Source organism: Acanthaster planci, linkage group LG05, assembly GCF_054643075.1.
Source record: "Acanthaster planci isolate LZ-2023a linkage group LG05, COTS_SCS, whole genome shotgun sequence".
NCBI lineage: Eukaryota > Metazoa > Echinodermata > Asteroidea > Valvatida > Acanthasteridae > Acanthaster > Acanthaster planci.
In genome coordinates, this window is record NC_141781.1 from 20432824 (window position 1) to 20451704 (window position 18881).

The following is an 18881-nucleotide window of genomic DNA, read 5'->3' on the forward strand; positions in this document are numbered from 1 at the left end:
CACTTCAATTTGCAACAGATAACTACACTTTCCAAATATCAAGTTTTTGTGAAAATCTTGTGGGATACCATTTTATTACCCCCACAAGTACAACAAATGTTCCTTGTTGGGGTACTTCCCATTGGCCCGGTGTCCCACAAGGCACCCACCCTCCTCACAGATAACGATGTACCGGGTGCATGTACCGAAGCCATTCACTGCAGCAATGTCATCCATAGCTCGAGGAGGCTTCAGGCAGATTGTGCCATTGGATCATGAATTTTGGATATGTGCACCTGAGTCAGCAAAAGAGCTGAATACTTTGGGCATGTTTAGACATGAATAATTCAAATTAAATGGAGGCTGGACGTGCTTGAGCATTTAAAAAATTCATCAGGAGCTTTTTGGGGCAGCCTCCATATACATGCTTACATGTACTGTACATGGAATAGGGAATGTTTAAAAAAAAAAGCAGTAGAATATTGAAGAATTTAGATATGCCGGACTTTAGAAAGGGATGAAGAACACCAGAAACTTGGGGATGTTCAGGAATTCCCAGAGAACAACATTTCCACTGAGAAGTACATGTACAAGGTACAGGTGCATGTAATACATTACATGTTGGCGTCAGGTGTTCCGTTGGTTTACCCAGATTTACCTTTGTTTCAATGAATTTTACGATTTGAATAATAAACGAACAAATATGTAGCGCCCACAAGATTTTGCTGGGATGGGGGATTTGGCTAGACCATGTCTGCTTTTCGTTGGACGAACACCAAAAGTGGTCGGAAAATGGCCAATGCGTGACTGTTAAGTTGCACCCTGCTGTGGACTACAGATGGACCTACATGTATATGTACCGTACATTCACACAGTTTGCTTATTTTTGGGCCCTGACTTTTGTTTTGCCTGCAGATGCCATCAACATCTCGACCAATTCATCAATAGCATTCCCCTCCACGTCTCCGCACTCATCCTCGTCCTGGCAGACTGCTTCATCGTCGTGTCCGAGCTGCTCTTCTCCTACAACATGATCATGAACGGTAAGATGCCAGTCTGGTAACTATTCGGGACCCAATTCCCTGCAGCCACACTTCTGAAACGTGTACAAACAAAGCTACCTGCATTCAGTAAGTCCTCCCAAATAGTGACATTTACCATGTACATGTAGATATACATGTACATGTACCAGCTTCAGCACCATCTCCGGCTTCAGGCATCGAGGAGGGCCACAGTATCAGCTTGGGGGGCTACATCACAGGACAAAGAATATCTTCACGCTTATGCATTTTGCTGATGGGGGGCCTGCTTCCTGCAGGAGGAAGGGGGTCTGGCCCCCTCGGGCCCCCATTGGCATGCTTCCTGTTTCCGGGCCTACATGTACATGTACACGCACCGATTACATGTAGTTTGTTTCCTTTACATTGTGGTTGCATGTTCAAATTTGTAATTCATGTTACAATGGGCAAGATCAAGGACCATAGTTTAACCATGGTTTGACCAACTCTGATTGAATGTATGTTAGTTGACGACAGTTGGACTAGTCTAGTTAATTATTTTCGACCAGCCTACCGAGGTTTGCCGCGCCGTTAGTTGCCAAAAACCCTTTTTAATAGGAAATATGCCGGAAAACAGTGCCGGTATGTGACTCGTAAACAACCATTTGCACTGTTGTTTTTGCTATTTTGCCCTTCCTATGGCCACCTCCTCTCCCCTTCGGCCTAAATGACCTGACAGTGACAATGGTTGATGAGGGTCGTTCGCACTTCAACTTCACTGCACATGCGCTACCGGTACACGTGCACTGTTCATGTTTACGTCGCGAACCAACCACTAGTTAACGAGTGGCCCTTGATCAAACTTGCCTGATATTTTAATAGATAAGGACTTGTGGCAAAGAAAAGAGAAGGCTTCTAGCCAAACAGAAATCGAGGGGGGATACAAACAGAAATCAAAATCAAAACCGTCATTGAGAAAAACAGATGTTTAGTCATCGATGAACTATTGTACATGTAGTTCGTATCTATGTACTAGCGCATGTACAAGCACCCGCATCAACCGCAGATGTTTTTTATATTTACGGTATTTATCCCTGTGATTGGTTATAATATACAGTACACATAAGAAAGGAGATTTAAAACCAAGGCCAAAACCCTGATTTTTATTTACAGCCAGTTATTAAGGTCAGTGCGGCACCACCCGCTGGGCAATAAAATTTAACAACAGTCGTTCTGATTTAAGTCTCAATGACAATTTCCTGATCATGGACCATGTAGACTGTTCACACTATCCTGCCAGTTTTTTGGTGCATTCCATACGCAGGACCCTGAGAAGTACAACGTGACCTCATAACTCTGCAGGTACCGTACGCGTACAATTAACAAACATTTTGAAGTTCCTTAAGATGAAGTTTGGTGACCTAGCTTGTACAGCTGGCCGTTACAAGTGTGCCTGTGTTGTTTTGCCCCAAAGGGCTGATCTTTTCTTGAAGATGGGACAGTTTTGAGGTTTCTGTGCGAGTGCATACATGTACATGCTCGTTTTGTACATGTAGTCGCACACACTGGTGCAACATGCTTGTTGTAACGTACGGGTACATGTACGGGCACATGTAGATGTTTTATGGATCAAAAACGTTATTGGGACAGATATTTGTCCTCACAACTCAAGTCTTGACATCAGATTGTCCCCCCAAGGCCTAGTGGCCTGGGCAGTACATATATTTGCACATGAACATTACATGTAGGTACATGTACATGTATGGCCTCAAAAGCCATGCACATGTGGATAAATTTACATTCGTCACGTAAGTTGTAGACTGTACATGTACAACTACGTGTACATGTGTGTACTGTATGGTTAAGTGCATGTGTCATTTTTTAACATGCCTGTATTATAGCCAACATGTCTTCAATAATATACTTGTGTGTGCAACAGTACAGTTTTTATGTACATGTACATGTACAGTACATGTTGGTTTGACTAAAATTTTCCTGTTTTCCTTTTTTGCAGTTCAAGCTGACGACAAGACAATGGTGCTGTTGGCTCTGTCTTCGACTAGCCTGGCCATCGTGTCTCTCTTTTTGCTTGAGGTTTGTCTGTGAAACTGCATACATGTGCATGTAGTTGCTTGCGTGATGTTCATGCGTGAGCCGGGCTGAACTTGGATGAGCCCGGCCATGCCGCTTGCAGTGCGCAGTGGGCTGGGGCAAATGAGCAACCCTTTGGCATCATTTGAGCCCAATTACCCAAATCCTGAGAATGTTTTCACCGAATAAGAGAAAAGCAAAAATATTTGAATGTCACTCCACCCTGAAAAGTTTCCCAACCAAAAGGCATCATGGACTGAGACAGAAGCCACTGTAAACGTTCCCTCCCGCTCCTGCCCACCACCACCTATTTTCCCCGCCCCCTCAACCTCCATGGCAATGTACATAACCAATGCTATACATGTACGTGTGTGGCTGCTGATTGATTTGAAAGTAAACACTGCCGTCGTTTATTTCCTCAGGTGTGCTGTTACAAATCTAAGTAAACAAAACTGGTCAAATATCTTGTTGAGGTTGGAATTTCCCGGTTGTATTTCCGTCATCATTTGTCAACATGAAATCCTATGAAACTTAGGAGCATTATCTTGTGCACGAAGCGCTGAAAAACAAAAAGAAGGATTATTTCGTTTCACAGAGCCAAGTGCAGCTACATTACGTGCATACAGTTCCGCACGAATCCAGGAATGTGCACAGGGAAATTGCACACTTCAGCCTTCGGTTGTACTGTAGACACCAGTCCCATGAGTATTGCTTCGGTTACATGATATATCAATCGAGGGTGTCAATTATTCAACGCCTGTTTCCTCTCTTACAAACCATTAAGTACAATTAGAAATAAAGGTTTCCTCTCTGAATGTACAGGAGAACTGACCAAATGTCGAGAGCCCAAAATCTGAAACTTTCTTGGCACAGAGCTTTTCGTTCAGTAGATGTAGACATACAGTGGGGTGAAATCAGAAGTGGGCATACATGTATGTGGTTCAAAAATACAGTTGGATGTACATGCACATGTGGCAAACTGCATGCATTAAAGGAGACACAATATTTGTTAGTGAAGAGATTTACTTTTGAAAGGGATCAGCCCTCTTGCTTCTTTGACTTATTGCTGGACCCGTAAGGGTATGGAAAGAAATGCAGCCCTTCCATTGATTGAAACTGTTGATAAATGGGATGGAGGCATCAGTCGAAATACATGTGTTGACCTTCAACTTGTGAACTCAATACAGTAGCTGGTGGGGTACTTGATCCCAGGGGATAAAAGTACTGGTCTAACAATGCACTCTCGTAACTTGAATGCACCTTGGCAATTTTGATCCGTGACAGACTGTCTTTATTCCTATTGTGTTGATGACAGAGACACTTTTTGGCTGTCACCGAGTGATAAATTGGGAGGGTTTTGTTTTGGGATGGCATGCCGGCTGCCCATTCACCCGGAGAAGAAAGGACGAACAAAATGAAAAAAAAAAAAGATAAAAAAACCCTGAACAAAGCATTGTGCCTTTCGTCTCCTTTGCTATGAGGAAATTGATGTCTGGGCTGGCCGACAGTTTGTTGCAGAGGTTTGGGAGACACACCCCAGTAAACCCAGGGAATTTGGGCTGTTCCTTCCCACAGTGCCCCAGCCAAGGCCAATAAGCCTGTTACTAATCCCCAAACAGAAGTGGCACCTCATAGTGCCATTATATATATCCCTTTAAGGAGCTGAATAGCCGCAGTACATGTACACATAGGCATGTCTCGGAGGACAAAGAAAGAAGAAAAACGTGATTAAGTTGAGACCTGTGATTTAGTTGCAGATGAGAATTTTGCGTAAGGACAATAGTGGCAAGTGCGTGTGAGATGGCCCTGCACATGTGCAGTGTGCATACATGTGCAATTGTGCATAATTGTACAGTACATATAAATTTATGCAGGTACCACGTATGGCCAAGTGAGATCAGGGACCATTTGTCCATGACTTGTAAATTTTGCCGGGTACCCATGCATGTTATATTGGATGCATTGATTAACAGGGGAAAAACAAATTGGCCATCAGTCGATGAACCGTCACCGATTGAACTTTGCCCAGACTGTTCATGTACTGGCGCCAGCATATACATGTACACGCAGTGATTGACGGTACGTTGTACATGTTCAGTACAGTCTGTTCCCAATGCACAACTTAACCAGTAAAACAGAAAGGTTGGGTCAACTGTCTGGTTCCAGCCTCCCTTGTTGTGTGAAATTGACATGGCAATCAAGGGACCATGAGTAGCGGCACATGCAGTTTGCCTGTTCTCCCCCCCACACAGTGTTTGTACAGTGAGGAGCACGGTGCGTTTTACCAGTGAAGCATTTAGACGTACATGTACATGTCTACAAATGGTGCTTGAGCACAGGGAATTGTTGCTAGGTAACAAAGCATCCACCCTTGCTTGCTTTCTACAAGCCTTATTCTTGAGTCAGTCATCTTGAAGATTTTAGAACTGAGGCGATCCCTGTAATTGTACACGTCACAAAATAGCCAGGCTCCTTCCCTTTTGAGAGTGTTCAATAAATGAGGTAGATTCAGGGAGCAAGATTGAAAATGGCCATTTTGTGCATAAAGCCTGTTGCAGCGGGCAGCAACTTCTAGCGGTATTACAATGTTGTGCATCTTTTGCCACATGCAAAGTCAGTCACATCAACGTGGCTTCTCTTTCCTTGGGCGTAAGGGCAATGTATAGTGTGCTAGTGAGAAAATACTACAGTACATATGTGTGTATGTTGGACAGATGTTGCACTGATGAACTCGTTGTGGAAAGCCTCATGTGCATGGTGTCTTGTTCAAACTAATACAAAAGATACATGAATCGGTACATATGGCAGCATCTCCGTGCTGTGCCAACCTTTTACCTGGGGTGGGATTTGTTAGGATGTAATTCTGATCTCAGGATTCTTTTTCTTGGAATTTTCCCGATCTCAGGTTTCTTTCCTTAGAATTTTTCTAGTTCCAGGGTTTCTCAGAGATCTCTTTTTACTGTGTAAGTCTGGAAAATCTGTAGTTTATCATTAAGGTGTTGTGACTTAGAAGACAAGAAATGGGTATTTTGATGGATTCTCCCAGTCAAACACAAATGTATACCATAGATGCTGCTGTGGCCTGGGCCCTCCAAACTTCTGGTGGTTATTTGGAGGATACATGTTTTCCTCCTATCTACATGCCTACATGTGGTGTGGACCCATGAACAAAAGAGGTCCACACTGTGCCGTTTATGGGAACCTTGTATGGACTACGCCAGGTCTACCCTTGAGGTTTTCGTCTCTCTGAAAAACAAGATTATAGGCATTCTTGGGTCAACTGTCAGGACAAAAAATTGGGAACATATACCCAAAAAAGGTAGTAGGATGTAGTGTTCACAGTTTAAGAATTATATGTATTATGCCACCAAGTTTTCCTAACTACACGAGAAAAAAAGAATGTCCAAACTACAAATACTGTATGTATGTGTACATATGTGTAATACATATATAATGTGTACATTTATGCAACAGCTGAAGAGGTCTTTCTTTTTGAACTTGCAGGTCGTTGTCAGAATATTCAGCATGGGTGCCCACTTTAGAAGGAGAAAAATGGAGGTGAGTTGCCAAAATTGAAAAGTTTGAAAGACAATACGGGCCAGCCACTAGTCTGTAATCAAGCCAACACTAGTCTGGGGACAACCTGGACACAATTTCGGAGAGAATGTATTTAAAAAATAATTGCATGGTGCTGGATGTTTGGTTTGGTATGATCTGTTTCTGCTTTACCAGTGAAGTCAGTGAGTGGGTCGTTTTACATGCCAGGCTGTGTTCTCTTGGCACGCACTTTGAACTATTAAATGTAAATGAGGGTTATGAGGACACGATATTTGGAATTGCAGATTTTCCAGACTGGACACGGGCGTCAGCTTTGCTCTCGAAAAAGCAGCACCTGCCAGCCTTTAAGCTGGGATCGTGATAAATGGGGGTCCCTGGCTTATGCCAGGTCTCCGGCGTACAGGAATTACGGAGGGCTCTTGTTGCATAGGATAAAACCACTAGTGCGGATCATGTTAATGATATCGACACAAAGAGTCACTTCATAGATGAGGAACTGAAAGCTGAAAAAAATTGGAATTGTATATAAACCATCACCTGAGGGGTTACAAGTACATGTACATATGGTTGAATAGTTGATTTGAATGCATAAAGTCGGCTGTTTAATACAACACATGTACAGTCCACGGGCACGTGCTCAATTGTCTGACCTACAACCAAAAATGTCACCACGGATGCATGCTTGATTTGAAGTTGGGTTGATTTCTCTGGATGAACAAAAGTCAATTTTGAAAACGTGGACCACCCCCTTTTCAATGAGAAAGGGAACGTACACGTGCATGCAAGGCTGATATATGTAGTATAAATGTGTGCTAGTTCACGGAGAGAGAATCGTCCTAAGAAATAAAGCAGTTCCCTGAGCCCTTTCTGCTGCAATTAACATTCTCACAGCATGTGCATGTATACATTTTTTTATTAGGATAGGAGTTAATTTGTAATTGCGTATCCTTTTGAGTTCTTATTTTCTCTTTTTTGCATTGGAATAATACAACAAAACCAAACCCATAAAAGTGTACCTAGCTTTTTACAGAAACAGTGATATTTGGGGCAACACCAGAGACCTTCTTGATGCTCAGGGACCCATGATTTGACACTGATTGGTCCTGTTTTTTTCCTTCCTCCACCCTTTCTGTCCATTATGGCACAGAAATTTACTCATTCTCCTGTAAGGTGTCATGCTGATGTGCAGTATCAATACCCCTGTCAGTGACTTAGTGCATTGAGAACTGCTGGTATGGAGACTGGAATTTTTTTCTCAATCATGTCTGCCCATTTTCTGTGTTTTGCAGGGTGGATTTTTTCAGGTATATATGCAACACGTTAAATTCCGAAATCAAACCGTGTGGTCCTGTGCATATCTTGAGTGAGGGGGTTCGCTCTCTCTTTTGGCAATGATATTGGCAACTTGAAGCAACTTTGCACCACTCCTAGTGGTCCCTTCTCCTCACCCCAAAACGCATGCACAATTCCTTTTGGATGTTGACAAAGGAGTATAAACGCATGTAGTAGCAACTAGCACAGCATTGAAGTGTCATTCTAGCCTTTTGTCACCGCTGTTGGCAAGGGGGACATCTGTGCTCTTGTATTTCTGTTCATGTCATGTAACAAGACAGAGTAGGGGTATGTGTACATGTACGTGTCTCAAATTTTTTGAGCGGACACGTTTTGGCCTTTCCCTCCTGCAGATATTTGACGTCGTTGTGGTCGTCGTGACCTTTGTCGCGGACCTGGTCTTCTTTGTCATCCATCTTCAGGATGAGGGCACGAACACATTCCCCTTTGCCCGAGCCTTCTCCTTCCTGGTGGCCCTGCGCCTGTGGAGGTGCTGGGGCATCCTTCGCGGTAAGTCCTTAGGGCAGAGAGTGCTGAACCAGGAAGTGTAGTGCGAACAAATGGAGAATGAGCTGGTTGGTTGCGTGTTGGTTTTTCTCTCTAATGCATGCATAGTTGTGCACATGATATGTTTACTAAAGGAACTCTACAGCTTGCACAAGTCAGCCATATTGAATTGGAAGTGAGGTAAACTGCTTTAGGGGAACCCACAAATGAAAATAAAAGCAATTAAAATAAAGTTTATGTCATTTATGCTCATAAATAATTTAACATTTGTGATGAATTGCATTTAAAATGTCTCATACATACAAGCTACATTTAACAAAATGTCAGTAGGGCATAGAACCCAAAATAATGTGGCACCGCCCCACTTAACAGATTACATTTACATAGGATAGATTCTGGGAACATGATCAAATATGGCTCCCTTGCCCAAATTAGATCTATTCACTGACACACCGCCGATTGTGATAAGAGAATACCGTTTTATTGAAATGACTCTCAAGATAAAATAAAAGTCCTGTTTTCAATTTGTTTCACTTGGTTACAGCCTGTGAATATACTGAGACAAAAGTCTGACTATTCTGGGTACCAGAAACTTAATTTTCCTTTCAACGTCTGTGCATGGGAACATACATGTACATGTATTCCCAAATGCCCAAAACATACACTGATCTGAGAAGTAGCCATTTAACTGTGATTACACCACAAATGCGCACATGTCACAGTGTCGGAGTGAGGTCCGTCACTAGCACTTTCACAAGTCCAGTCGTGTAGGAATGCCCCTGTCCTCGTCCATTTGAATAGCTTGTGACTTGACCTGCAGCATCACAGTCTTGGGATGGGTTCTGGACAGTCTTGTGACGGACTCAACTGCAGCACTGGGTGTGGGTATCTCCACAGTAATACCAGAGGATTCCATTTCTGGTCACTTTAAAGTCAAGGGGTGCAGACACCTATTCACATTCTGCATCCTGTCACAACACAACGATTTACAGTACATGTACGCATTGTTTGTGCAGGCGAGAAGAAGAGAGTACGGGAGGAGACGGCGTGCGAGTTGGATATGGAGAGGTACGCCCGGCGGCAGGCAGAGGCCCAGGCAGACGTACTGCAGGCACAGTGCGACCAGCAGCTGGTAAGATGGTGTAGTCACTTGCTGGGGATGGGTGTGAGATGGCAGGTGAGTTGGGGATGGAAAGTTACCCGCTGCAGCATATATGTAGAGGTCCAGGCAGATGCATGGTGATCATTCACTTGTCAGATAATTAGGCCAGGGATCTTGGGATGCATTTCCTGATTGGGGAGGGAGGGTTGACCATGATTTTCGTTATAATAAACCAGATTATGGGTTGGTGTTTGGAGCCTTCGCTGTTTCATCTCTTGTCTCCATCTCGTTCAGAATGCATGTTCCCATCTTGCTTGGAATGCCTGTGACCGTTACAAGTTGCACATGGATGCGAGCTCATTCCATGTTGGTTCAGTCTATATGAATAATGAACAACAGCAACTGGCTTCCTAGAAGAACAGTTGCGTGGCCTTGAAGTGTCACCGTTCAGTCACTCTGTGATCTGTTTGCCTTTCCACTTTCCAGAAAGAGATTGCCTATCTGAGAGACTTCCTCCACCAGAATAACCTGTACCCCGACACGACGAAGCTGGACTTCGTGCCAAACTACCGCACCAGTGCCTCCATTTCCTCAAGTGCAATTGACTATGAGAAGGCCGACACGCTCCGAGTGAACGGCAAACTCAGCAAAGGTGAGATGTAGTGCTGGAGACCTGAGCCCAGTACTAACTCTCTGTTGCTTCAAAAGCAAATGCAACAGGCTGATAGTGCTTTAGTTGTTTCTGCGTACTGTACGTGGTTCATTTGGAACACATTTTTGTCAATTTGTAATAAGAGAGCAAAAGAGCAGCTTTCCACTGCCTTTGATCTTTTCTACTGGATGCAGATGCCTCTTTAGACAGCATTGCCTCTTCTGCCAAGGAGCTCGCCACGTCACTCTCCTCTTCCCAGAACATCTACAGTGAGCCCCCGACCTTGAGCAGCGGGCCCCTGAGCAGTTCGCCAGCCCCCTCGGTGTCCTCACACCACCGAGATGAAGGGCCCACAAGCGAGGACTTCGCCTCGCGAACGTCCCGGGAGATCGTCCAGGAGGCTGTGGCCGAGGTGCAGCAGAAAATGTCCCCGTCAAAGCGTGGTGGGCTCTCAAATGCCGGCTTCACTCCCGACGAAGAAGGCCAGTCCTCGAACGCAGGTGTGGCAGAGAGGAGGGGGGTGGATGGGGAGGAAAACAGAGGGACGACAAATTTGGCTTTCGAGGGGGACACTCCTGAACCGTGCAGCCCAGCTAACAGTGAGAAAACAGGTGAGGGCCTTAAACTGTCTGGTCCTTTTGGACAGAATTATGCTTCAGTTACTGTCGTCAGCAATTCATGATTTGAAGTCAAGTTGGAGTTCTCATTTACTTTGGACAAACCCTTTTCTTGAGTCACCCCTACCTGCTATGTATCATCAATGAATTGAGCGTCCCACTATCAAAGTCGGACATTGCACGCCTGAAGAGCACACACAATCAGTAGTCTTCAATATGTGTTTGGTGTGTGCGCATTTGGTGCCGCCAGAGCTTTATCCGTGTATCAGAAGCAAGCGTCAGGGTTACTTTGTTGCGGCAAAATTAAATTGTTTGAACCTTTCCTTGTCATGGGTGACCTCAGGCGGTTAAACAGCATACCCTGCTGATTACCATAGGAAATTATTTCACAAGGAAACTGCTGAAGCTGCCACTAATTTGCCTATTTTCAATCATGGCAGATACAGTAGGGGGGTGCTATTTGAAGTGGGTAGATTCGAGTAAACACCAAAAGTTTTACCTTAACAAAGTGGCACCCACCTGTTGTGTCTGCCATACTCCAAATAGGCTACTCGTGTTTGCCTTCCATTTCTTGATTCTCTGCCTGCTGAAGGTGCATTTTTGGGCCATTCTCATGGCATCAGAAATCCTCAGTGTTGCTGTCTAAGTTTTGAGATGACTGCCAGACAAGTATGTGTGAACATGCATTTCCTCTCATAAGACACTGGGTGCCACCCACTCAAGTGATGCGAATCTCTGAAGTGCTGTTGGTCTCGATGAGTCATTTCATTTCTTGCTTTTACTTTAGTTTTTAAAATGAAAGTGGAGTGTTCAACAAATGAATCCAGTATTCTCCAAGTTCGAAATTTTGAACTTACAAGAGATTGATAAAACAGTTCAATGAGAAGGTGCAGTACAGGGTTCAGGGTCCTCTTCAGTGCCCTCCCCCCCTATGCTAGGCATTTTCCAGTTAGTACAGTTTTTTCCTTGGCAAACTTGGAAGCAGTTTTAGGACCTCGTTTTTTTCGTAATGATAACGATAACGTTTTCCAAAATATTAATGAGCAGCAGCCAAATTTGAACTGAGTGACCAGACTTAAACGTTTGCTGGCTGCTCTTTAAACGTGGTGGGAGGCAAGCCAAACCTGATGGGCCACCAGGCTACTTCTGTTGGTTGGGGAACACTGAGAGCTTTGGTGTACCATTCTCTGCATCTGTCAGTTCTGGGTGGCGCAGATCTTGTTAATTAAACATTTTGTTTCCCCATATATTCAAATAACAGTTTTTATGAAGAAAACTAATCTGGCTTCTGTTAACCTCCTTGTGAGTTTACTGCTGTTTTTTTTCTTCCCTCTGTCTACTTGTTCCACTGGGAAATGAGAAAAGAACGTCGTACAACAACAACAAATTGATAAACAACAAATTGACGACTTTGAAGCTGCTGTGTGTACCTCAAGTTTGTTCAGGGTCAAGCTTGGAAACTGGGGGATAACTGTGGCTTGAAGCCCAACTTTGAAAAGATGGCACTTTGGGCTGCATGTGTAGGTTACTTGGAGTTTGTCTTTCCACAGCAGTGAATTTTCTTTAATTACACTTTAACGTTTTTTTATCAGACTCGGAAGGGGAGAGCGAGGCCCAACTGCGGATCGAGCTGGACGAGATAAGGCGGCTGTCGGAAGAGGCTCTGCGAAACGAGCTGGCATCGTCCAACACAACAGAGGTGGTAAGGAACCGTCTTCAATCTCTTGGGGGGACGAGTTGCAGACAAGTTGCGGGTGGAACCACTCATTTCACTCGCGAGAAGCTCTGTATGTGTCCTGGATTTGTTCCAGAGAATATTTTGTTGGCAACGTGCCAACCATGAACATTTCAATATGGTTTACTAGACACAACCAATCAAACAACAAGTCTTAAGATGAGCACTGTCTGATTTACATGCAACAATTAAGAAAATTCAAAAACAGTCAATCAGTTCAAGTGTAGAATTAGATCAGAAAAACAGCTAAATTCATGAAATGAATTTGAGGCAATGAGATACAAGTGAGAGTACAAACAACCAACATCAAACAAACTAAGTATCAACACAGTTGAACAATACCGAAGACAAACAACTACATGTAGATGCCAGTTAGATAAGCAGTTGTCAATTTTCATTCTTTTCTTCCCTTTCTTGCAGGACGGGATCCCCACGACTTCCCTGTGATCAAGAACACAAAAGACAACAGTCACTCTAGCCAACCAAAGATCATGCGTTAAAAGGTATTTATTCATTAAACAAAAAACAAGAGCACCAACCAATTTGGTTATTGATGTATGTGCCTGAATTGTCTTGTGCAAGGTACCAGCCGACCAGTCGGCACATGCTGTATTTGTCAAACTGCGGATGTACATGTACTTTGACCAGAGCTGCCAGTATCGGCAAGAGTCTCTTTGTGAGAACGAGCCTTTAGCAGTACTCACGTGTGTTCCCGTTACACGTTCTCCTGTTGAGTTGGAATGTTTTAAGATTCTGTCCGAATGTTATGTCAGTGGGTGCAGCGGACCCGCCGGTAAGGGGGTGCAGTGCCAGTGCAGCCCGCCCCGCCAGACATCCTCCTCCGTTGCTGTCCTTGTATGCAGCACTCTAGGCTTACCCCAAGAGGACTCCTTTGCACCGGGAAAGATTCCTCTCTGACATTTTGGCACGTGGACCATGCAGCACGTTTTCCTGAGGAAAGGAAAGACCACAGGGGCCGCATGTAACCCTAACTCCGCAGGGGTGGCACGCCAACATTTACAGGCTGCGGAAGGGATTAGGTTCTGGCCGCCGAGTTTCACGTTCCACATGCAAGGCACCATCTGATGACTCGGAATGATCTCCCTCAGGAATTCCTGTGAATATTAGCCAATCAGGATTGACGAAGTATGCTCAGTCCAGACGAGCACTCTCTCACGACATGTGCTGTTTAAAGAAACAAAGATTACGTCCTTGACGGGAACACGCGGAGCAGTGAGCAACAGTTTCTCCAAACCTGCCCAGCACAGTTTTTTTTTTTAAGTTCCCTCTGCTCTCCTTGATTAGAAAAGCATTAAAGAGTAATAATGGCCGTGTATGGGTGCAGTGGCAAGAATACTTTCATGAGTTGAAAGATGAAACATTCCATTCCACGATTCTAAGCTGAGTGGAATGGAACATGTCATCTGTCACCTCATAAAATTATTGAAGGGATATTACCCTAACTCAGACACAGTCAATGAAGGTGATTCACAGTAGTGCGCCACCAAGAGTTTGCAGCGCTTTGACCAATCACATCTTTCAAATAGCTGTACAGGTTGCCGAGTTATTTTGGTGATGTTGCTTTGTTTTTGTGAGGCAGTCGGAGGAATTTCTCTCTAAACAGTACTTGTACAGGAATTTCTAGTAATGCCCAATGACTAAGTGTATTCTGTGGAGGGACAGTCTATGTTACTTTTAAAATTGTGGCTGAAGACTAGCCAGAAATAATACTCAAAAAGTGCGATAACAGCCGAAGAATGTGCAAAATGATAAGTGTTTTGGAACCGTCTTCTTGCTACATGTACCGTTGGTGTAGAGTTTGAATGGTGTTACCTTGTGTTTAAAATCATTGTTAGTTTGGATTCAGTTGGCTTGGTTATTTGTCCCTGTATATTTGTTTTGGTTGCTGTTTGAATAATTTGGTGTTGTAGTCAGCATGCAATACTGCTAGTTCTTGCCTCTTAGAATAATCTATGATATTTGTACAGTGAGCTGCTTGGGTTTTGGTCAGTCGTCCCTGGACCGTTAAAGCCGTTCTGTTTGTTTAAAACTTGAGGAAGGCGTGGGTGGAGTGGAGATTCCAGTTCTCTCATCCCCCTGCCTGCGTATGCGTACTTAAAAGATGCGCCAAAAAGTTGTTAAGCGCATTGGGGAGGGTGGGAATAAGGCCTGTGCGTTTTACAAAGATCATGATCTCGATCGGCGATCCGACAGCTGGTTCGCACCATCCATTGGGCAGGTTCTGGCATCAGTGAACCAAAGTCAGATCTCTGATTGTGATCTGGATCAGCACGAAAGAAAGGGGCCCTAAAAAGGGGGGACATCCAGGAAAGAGAAGAAATTATTTCTGGTGTCACAAAAGGGAAAGGCTTTCTGGAATTGGACTGAAAGAAGGTATTGCCAATTATGACAAGTCGACAAGTCCCTTCATGGAAACTATTAAAACATGAAGTAACTGTTAACAGTATCTTCTAACAAGGAGTTACATGCAGCTTCTGTGTGGCGCATTATGTTCGCTGTCGGTGTGACAAGAATGTGAGCTCGGAACGTCAAAGAGTTTGTGTGACATTTTGGGGAGGTCATGAAACTCCCGCTCGAAATTTGCAAAGTGAAATAGGGGGGGAGTTGAGTATGTGTGAAGGCCTCTTGTTAGTTGGTGCAAAAACGTGCACTCAAACAATAGAGAGAACGAAGCGATTGCTTCATTAGAACGGTAACCGAAACGAAAACGATCAGTTGTGTCTCGGCCGAGTGCGAGAGTATACTTTAAAGTATTCATCCGTTTTTCCTTGCATTTTGAGAATTTAGATTGAAATATTGTATGATTCATTCCAATTCAGGCTCTTCAAAAGTTGAATTCATTGGATTTGTATTTCAAGTGTTGCTGATGTTCTTTCTACCCCCCCAAGTGCTCGTTGTGGGGGTAGAAATCATTTGGCATATTGAAAGGATTCCAGCTCACGATACATTTAGTTTTCAGTGTCATTGTATTCAGTGATCTGTAACTATGTTTTTGTTTGGGTTGTACTGGTGTGGTGCTTTTCTTTTGGGGGGACTGAGTTCAGATGACTGAAGGCTGGTTCATTACTTAAGGTGAATGCGAAAGAGCAACGAATTTTAACACCGCGTGAAACATTTTGCTGGAGTTGAAATGTGTCCATCTGTTGCAAATTTGCAACACAAATATGCTAATCTCTCGTCAGAGTTTCGCGTTTATGTTCGTTAATATGCACTGAGTATGAACCAGCCTCCACAGCATCATTTTTATAGTGATGCGTTGTAGGACTGTCCAATATTTGTAGTAGTTTATCAGTATGTTAATGATTAAATTCTTTGTAATTTGGTCGTTCGGAAGTTTTCGTCCATTTTGAGGGCGTTAAGCTGCTAGAAACCATCGATGATTCCGTGACTGCGCTGCGCCCAGTTGTTAGTTCTGCTCATGGGGTATATTCTTACACAATAAGTAAAGCTATTGTGAAATATTTGTATAAATTTGCTTGTTTATAATGAAAACTTCACTGTGAAATGAAATGCAAACAGAATAATTTATGTCCAATCTAGGAGTATTTAATTCAGCCGAATTTTATAATTACGGAAATGAAAGGTTTATTGCATATAGAAAAAACTAAATGTAAATATTATTATTGTTATTAGACAAGGTGTGTGCAAGATTAAGCAAATTGTACTTGTAAATGCGCAGGAGCAAAGATTGAATAATTCATAAATGTACAGTGCACTCGTAAGGTGGCTGATCAATAATAATAATGTTGCGAAATGAGAAAAAGAAGCAAGGTTCGTAAACTTTGTGTGTGTTTGCTTGAAGAGACTTTTGTGGTAAATATATTCCTTATGAAGTTTTGAGTTTTTCTTTTCCTTTTCTTTCCTTTTTTGCCCCATGTCAGAACTTGACCCACTCATGTATGCTTGACTGTGGTTGAGGTGTTCGCAAGAGGCCACCTTAGGATCAATTTTTTTTTTAAGGATTACAAGTACATGTACGATGGTTTTCGATGATATTTTCTTTGTATGTACAGTACATATTTGTTGGAGTGTTGTTGTTTGTTTCGTTTGTTGGGTGTGTATTTGTTCTGTTTGTTGATATAGCACCACACTCAATGGGGTGCGCATGTGGTACACCGGTGTAATTGACCTTAGCAACTGACTAGTTCTCTTCGGCCATTGACTAGTTCTATTTGGCAGTTGAATCTCAAACTAAAAGTCATGTTCATTTTTGTTTGTTTTGAAAGTTATATTGTATGTGGATGCTGTCCCAAAGTTGTGGTGTGCTGCAGATGAAGCCATATAATCTTTGTTCAAGACGTTTTATAGACTGTCGACGTTTTTGTCTAATTTATGAAGTATTGCACCCTCCTGTGACTGGTTTTTGACAACTCAAAAATGTGAGGTTGTGTCTGAATAAGCCATGGCCATTCCTAACAGCTGGATAAGCCATAAGTACATTGCTTTTATTAGTACCCGTGTTGTTACTAGCTGTGGGGGGGAAGGGATGCAAGCGATCGTACACCCGTTTCAGACGCGTTCTAGAGTCGCGTCGAACCAAATTAGAAGTAAATTCTGGATTAAGTACAGCAAAACTTCGACGTCTGAAACAATATAGGAGCAACCAGGCATTCTAGCAGGCGAAAGATCGAAACTTGAAGGCGCTCGGAACGACATCAGAGATAACTTGGATTCAGACGTCGCTCTTTTCATGGACCAAACCCAGTGCATATATATGTATTAAGTTCGTCTGTCTGAAACCAAAATTTAATTGGTTGACCTGCGTCGATCGTAATTCTATTTGGTTGGGTGCGACCCTAGAACGCAGTCTAGGGTAACAGTCTAGTACCAGGGGGAACGGTTGAAACCACTAATCTTTATGGAAAAATTGTTGTTTTTTGTATTATATGTCGTTAACAGTGAAATCACTGTCCTCAATATCACTCAGTCCACGAATAACAGATTTGTAATGATTTTTGAATGATAGCAGTGGTTAAGACTGGTTCCTTTAGCCTACACACGTGGCGGGATTGGGAACCAGTGCGCAGCATCACTCTTTCGAACAACTTGGAACTGACCGAGTTATTCACATATCTATTATTTTTACAATGAGATCAGTGGTCCAGAACAAAAAATGTTCTGGTTGTGCTCACGTGGAACAAAGGGCGCGTAGATCCTTCTTTGATCTCCAGCGTCTTGTATCAAGACTACATGTACATCTTAATGCCAATCTCATGGCTGCCAACTTTGACCTGCTAGTCTGACAAGACGAATCTGCCGGCTAAGTTGGGAGAACAATATGCCCTGTCTAGGTCGCCAATCCACGTATTATTCGTTGTTTTTACGAGCACCCCCCCTATGATGAAGTTGTTACAAATACATCAGCCTTTGCCGTAATTACATTTTACATTTTTTCGGGGGGGGCTCTTGTTTATGTGGGTTTACTTTTCGTGACGTTGCGAGACGCATGTGCAAATCTCGTGCTCAGAGTAGCTTGCAGCCCTTAAATGTTGAGATTTGTTTTCAGAAAGAAAATACCAGTACAGTGACAATTCCAAAAACTATAAGGTTGGAATGATTTCTCGTGAGAAATTGTTATTGCAGTGTTGCCTTATTACTGAAAAATAAATTGATTGAAACTGCCCTGCTGTTTGTAATGTGTGCTGTAGGATTGTGTACAAGACTCTTCTTGCAAGTTCGGGACAGAGAAGGTATTCTTAACCTAACCAGACAACTTCTTTTCGTTTTATCATTAACATGTTACTCTACAGTTCAGAATTGGATTATTTTAGCCTAACATGTTGAATTCGGAATTTTTTGAGAGGGGGCGTTAATCTTTTGTTTGTTGTTCGTGGGTTTTTTAAATTTATTGTTGGTAGTACACATGCCATTTAATTTTTGTGTGTGGTTCAAAGAACAGATGAAATCCGGCCTCTAAGTGTACTCATGGAGGTTTAAAGGTCTGGAATTCCTACTTCAGGCTTGGTTGGAGTTTCAGTGTCTTCGATCATTCCTGCGTTCTGTCTTCCATTTTGTTCAAGGTGCAGCCTTCACAAATTGTACTTCCCGTCGGGATCCTTTAGTTTTCTGCCCGATTGACCCTCAGAACCACACAGGCTCACTTGAGACCATCACTGCTGTCGCACTGGAGTCGCAGTTGTGTCCGAATGAAATGGCTACGACCGGTGCATTAACGCAGGTCTACGGGGCGTGGAAGCAGCCCCTAGCTATAGCGTCTTGCGTTAACATTAGTAGTGTTCATTCCGGTCGTAGCCGAGCCGCAACATTCGGTCACGGCCTCGATTTTCTC

At 43.3% G+C, this 18881-nt stretch overlaps 1 protein-coding gene across 3 annotated transcripts in view; it reads left to right on the plus strand.

Moving 5' to 3' along the window:
- LOC110984124 (uncharacterized) overlaps nt 1-18428 on the plus strand; it is a 29316-nt gene extending 10888 nt beyond the window's left edge. For 2 of the 3 annotated variants that reach the window (XM_022243953.2, XM_022243954.2), the window contains 9 exons: nt 895-1022; nt 2992-3071; nt 6573-6626; nt 8312-8468; nt 9482-9597; nt 10054-10219; nt 10414-10830; nt 12429-12538; nt 12992-18214. In XM_022243953.2, coding sequence (XP_022099645.1) covers nt 895-1022; nt 2992-3071; nt 6573-6626; nt 8312-8468; nt 9482-9597; nt 10054-10219; nt 10414-10830; nt 12429-12538; nt 12992-13018 — 1255 coding nt within the window. In that variant the 3' untranslated portion in view covers nt 13019-18214. Of the gene's footprint in view, nt 1-894; nt 1023-2991; nt 3072-6572; nt 6627-8311; nt 8469-9481; nt 9598-10053; nt 10220-10413; nt 10831-12428; nt 12539-12991; nt 18215-18240 lie in introns of those variants that run through there. The other variant, XR_002598828.2, reaches the window with a different exon arrangement.
- Nucleotides 18429-18881: the final 453 nt, after the last annotated feature.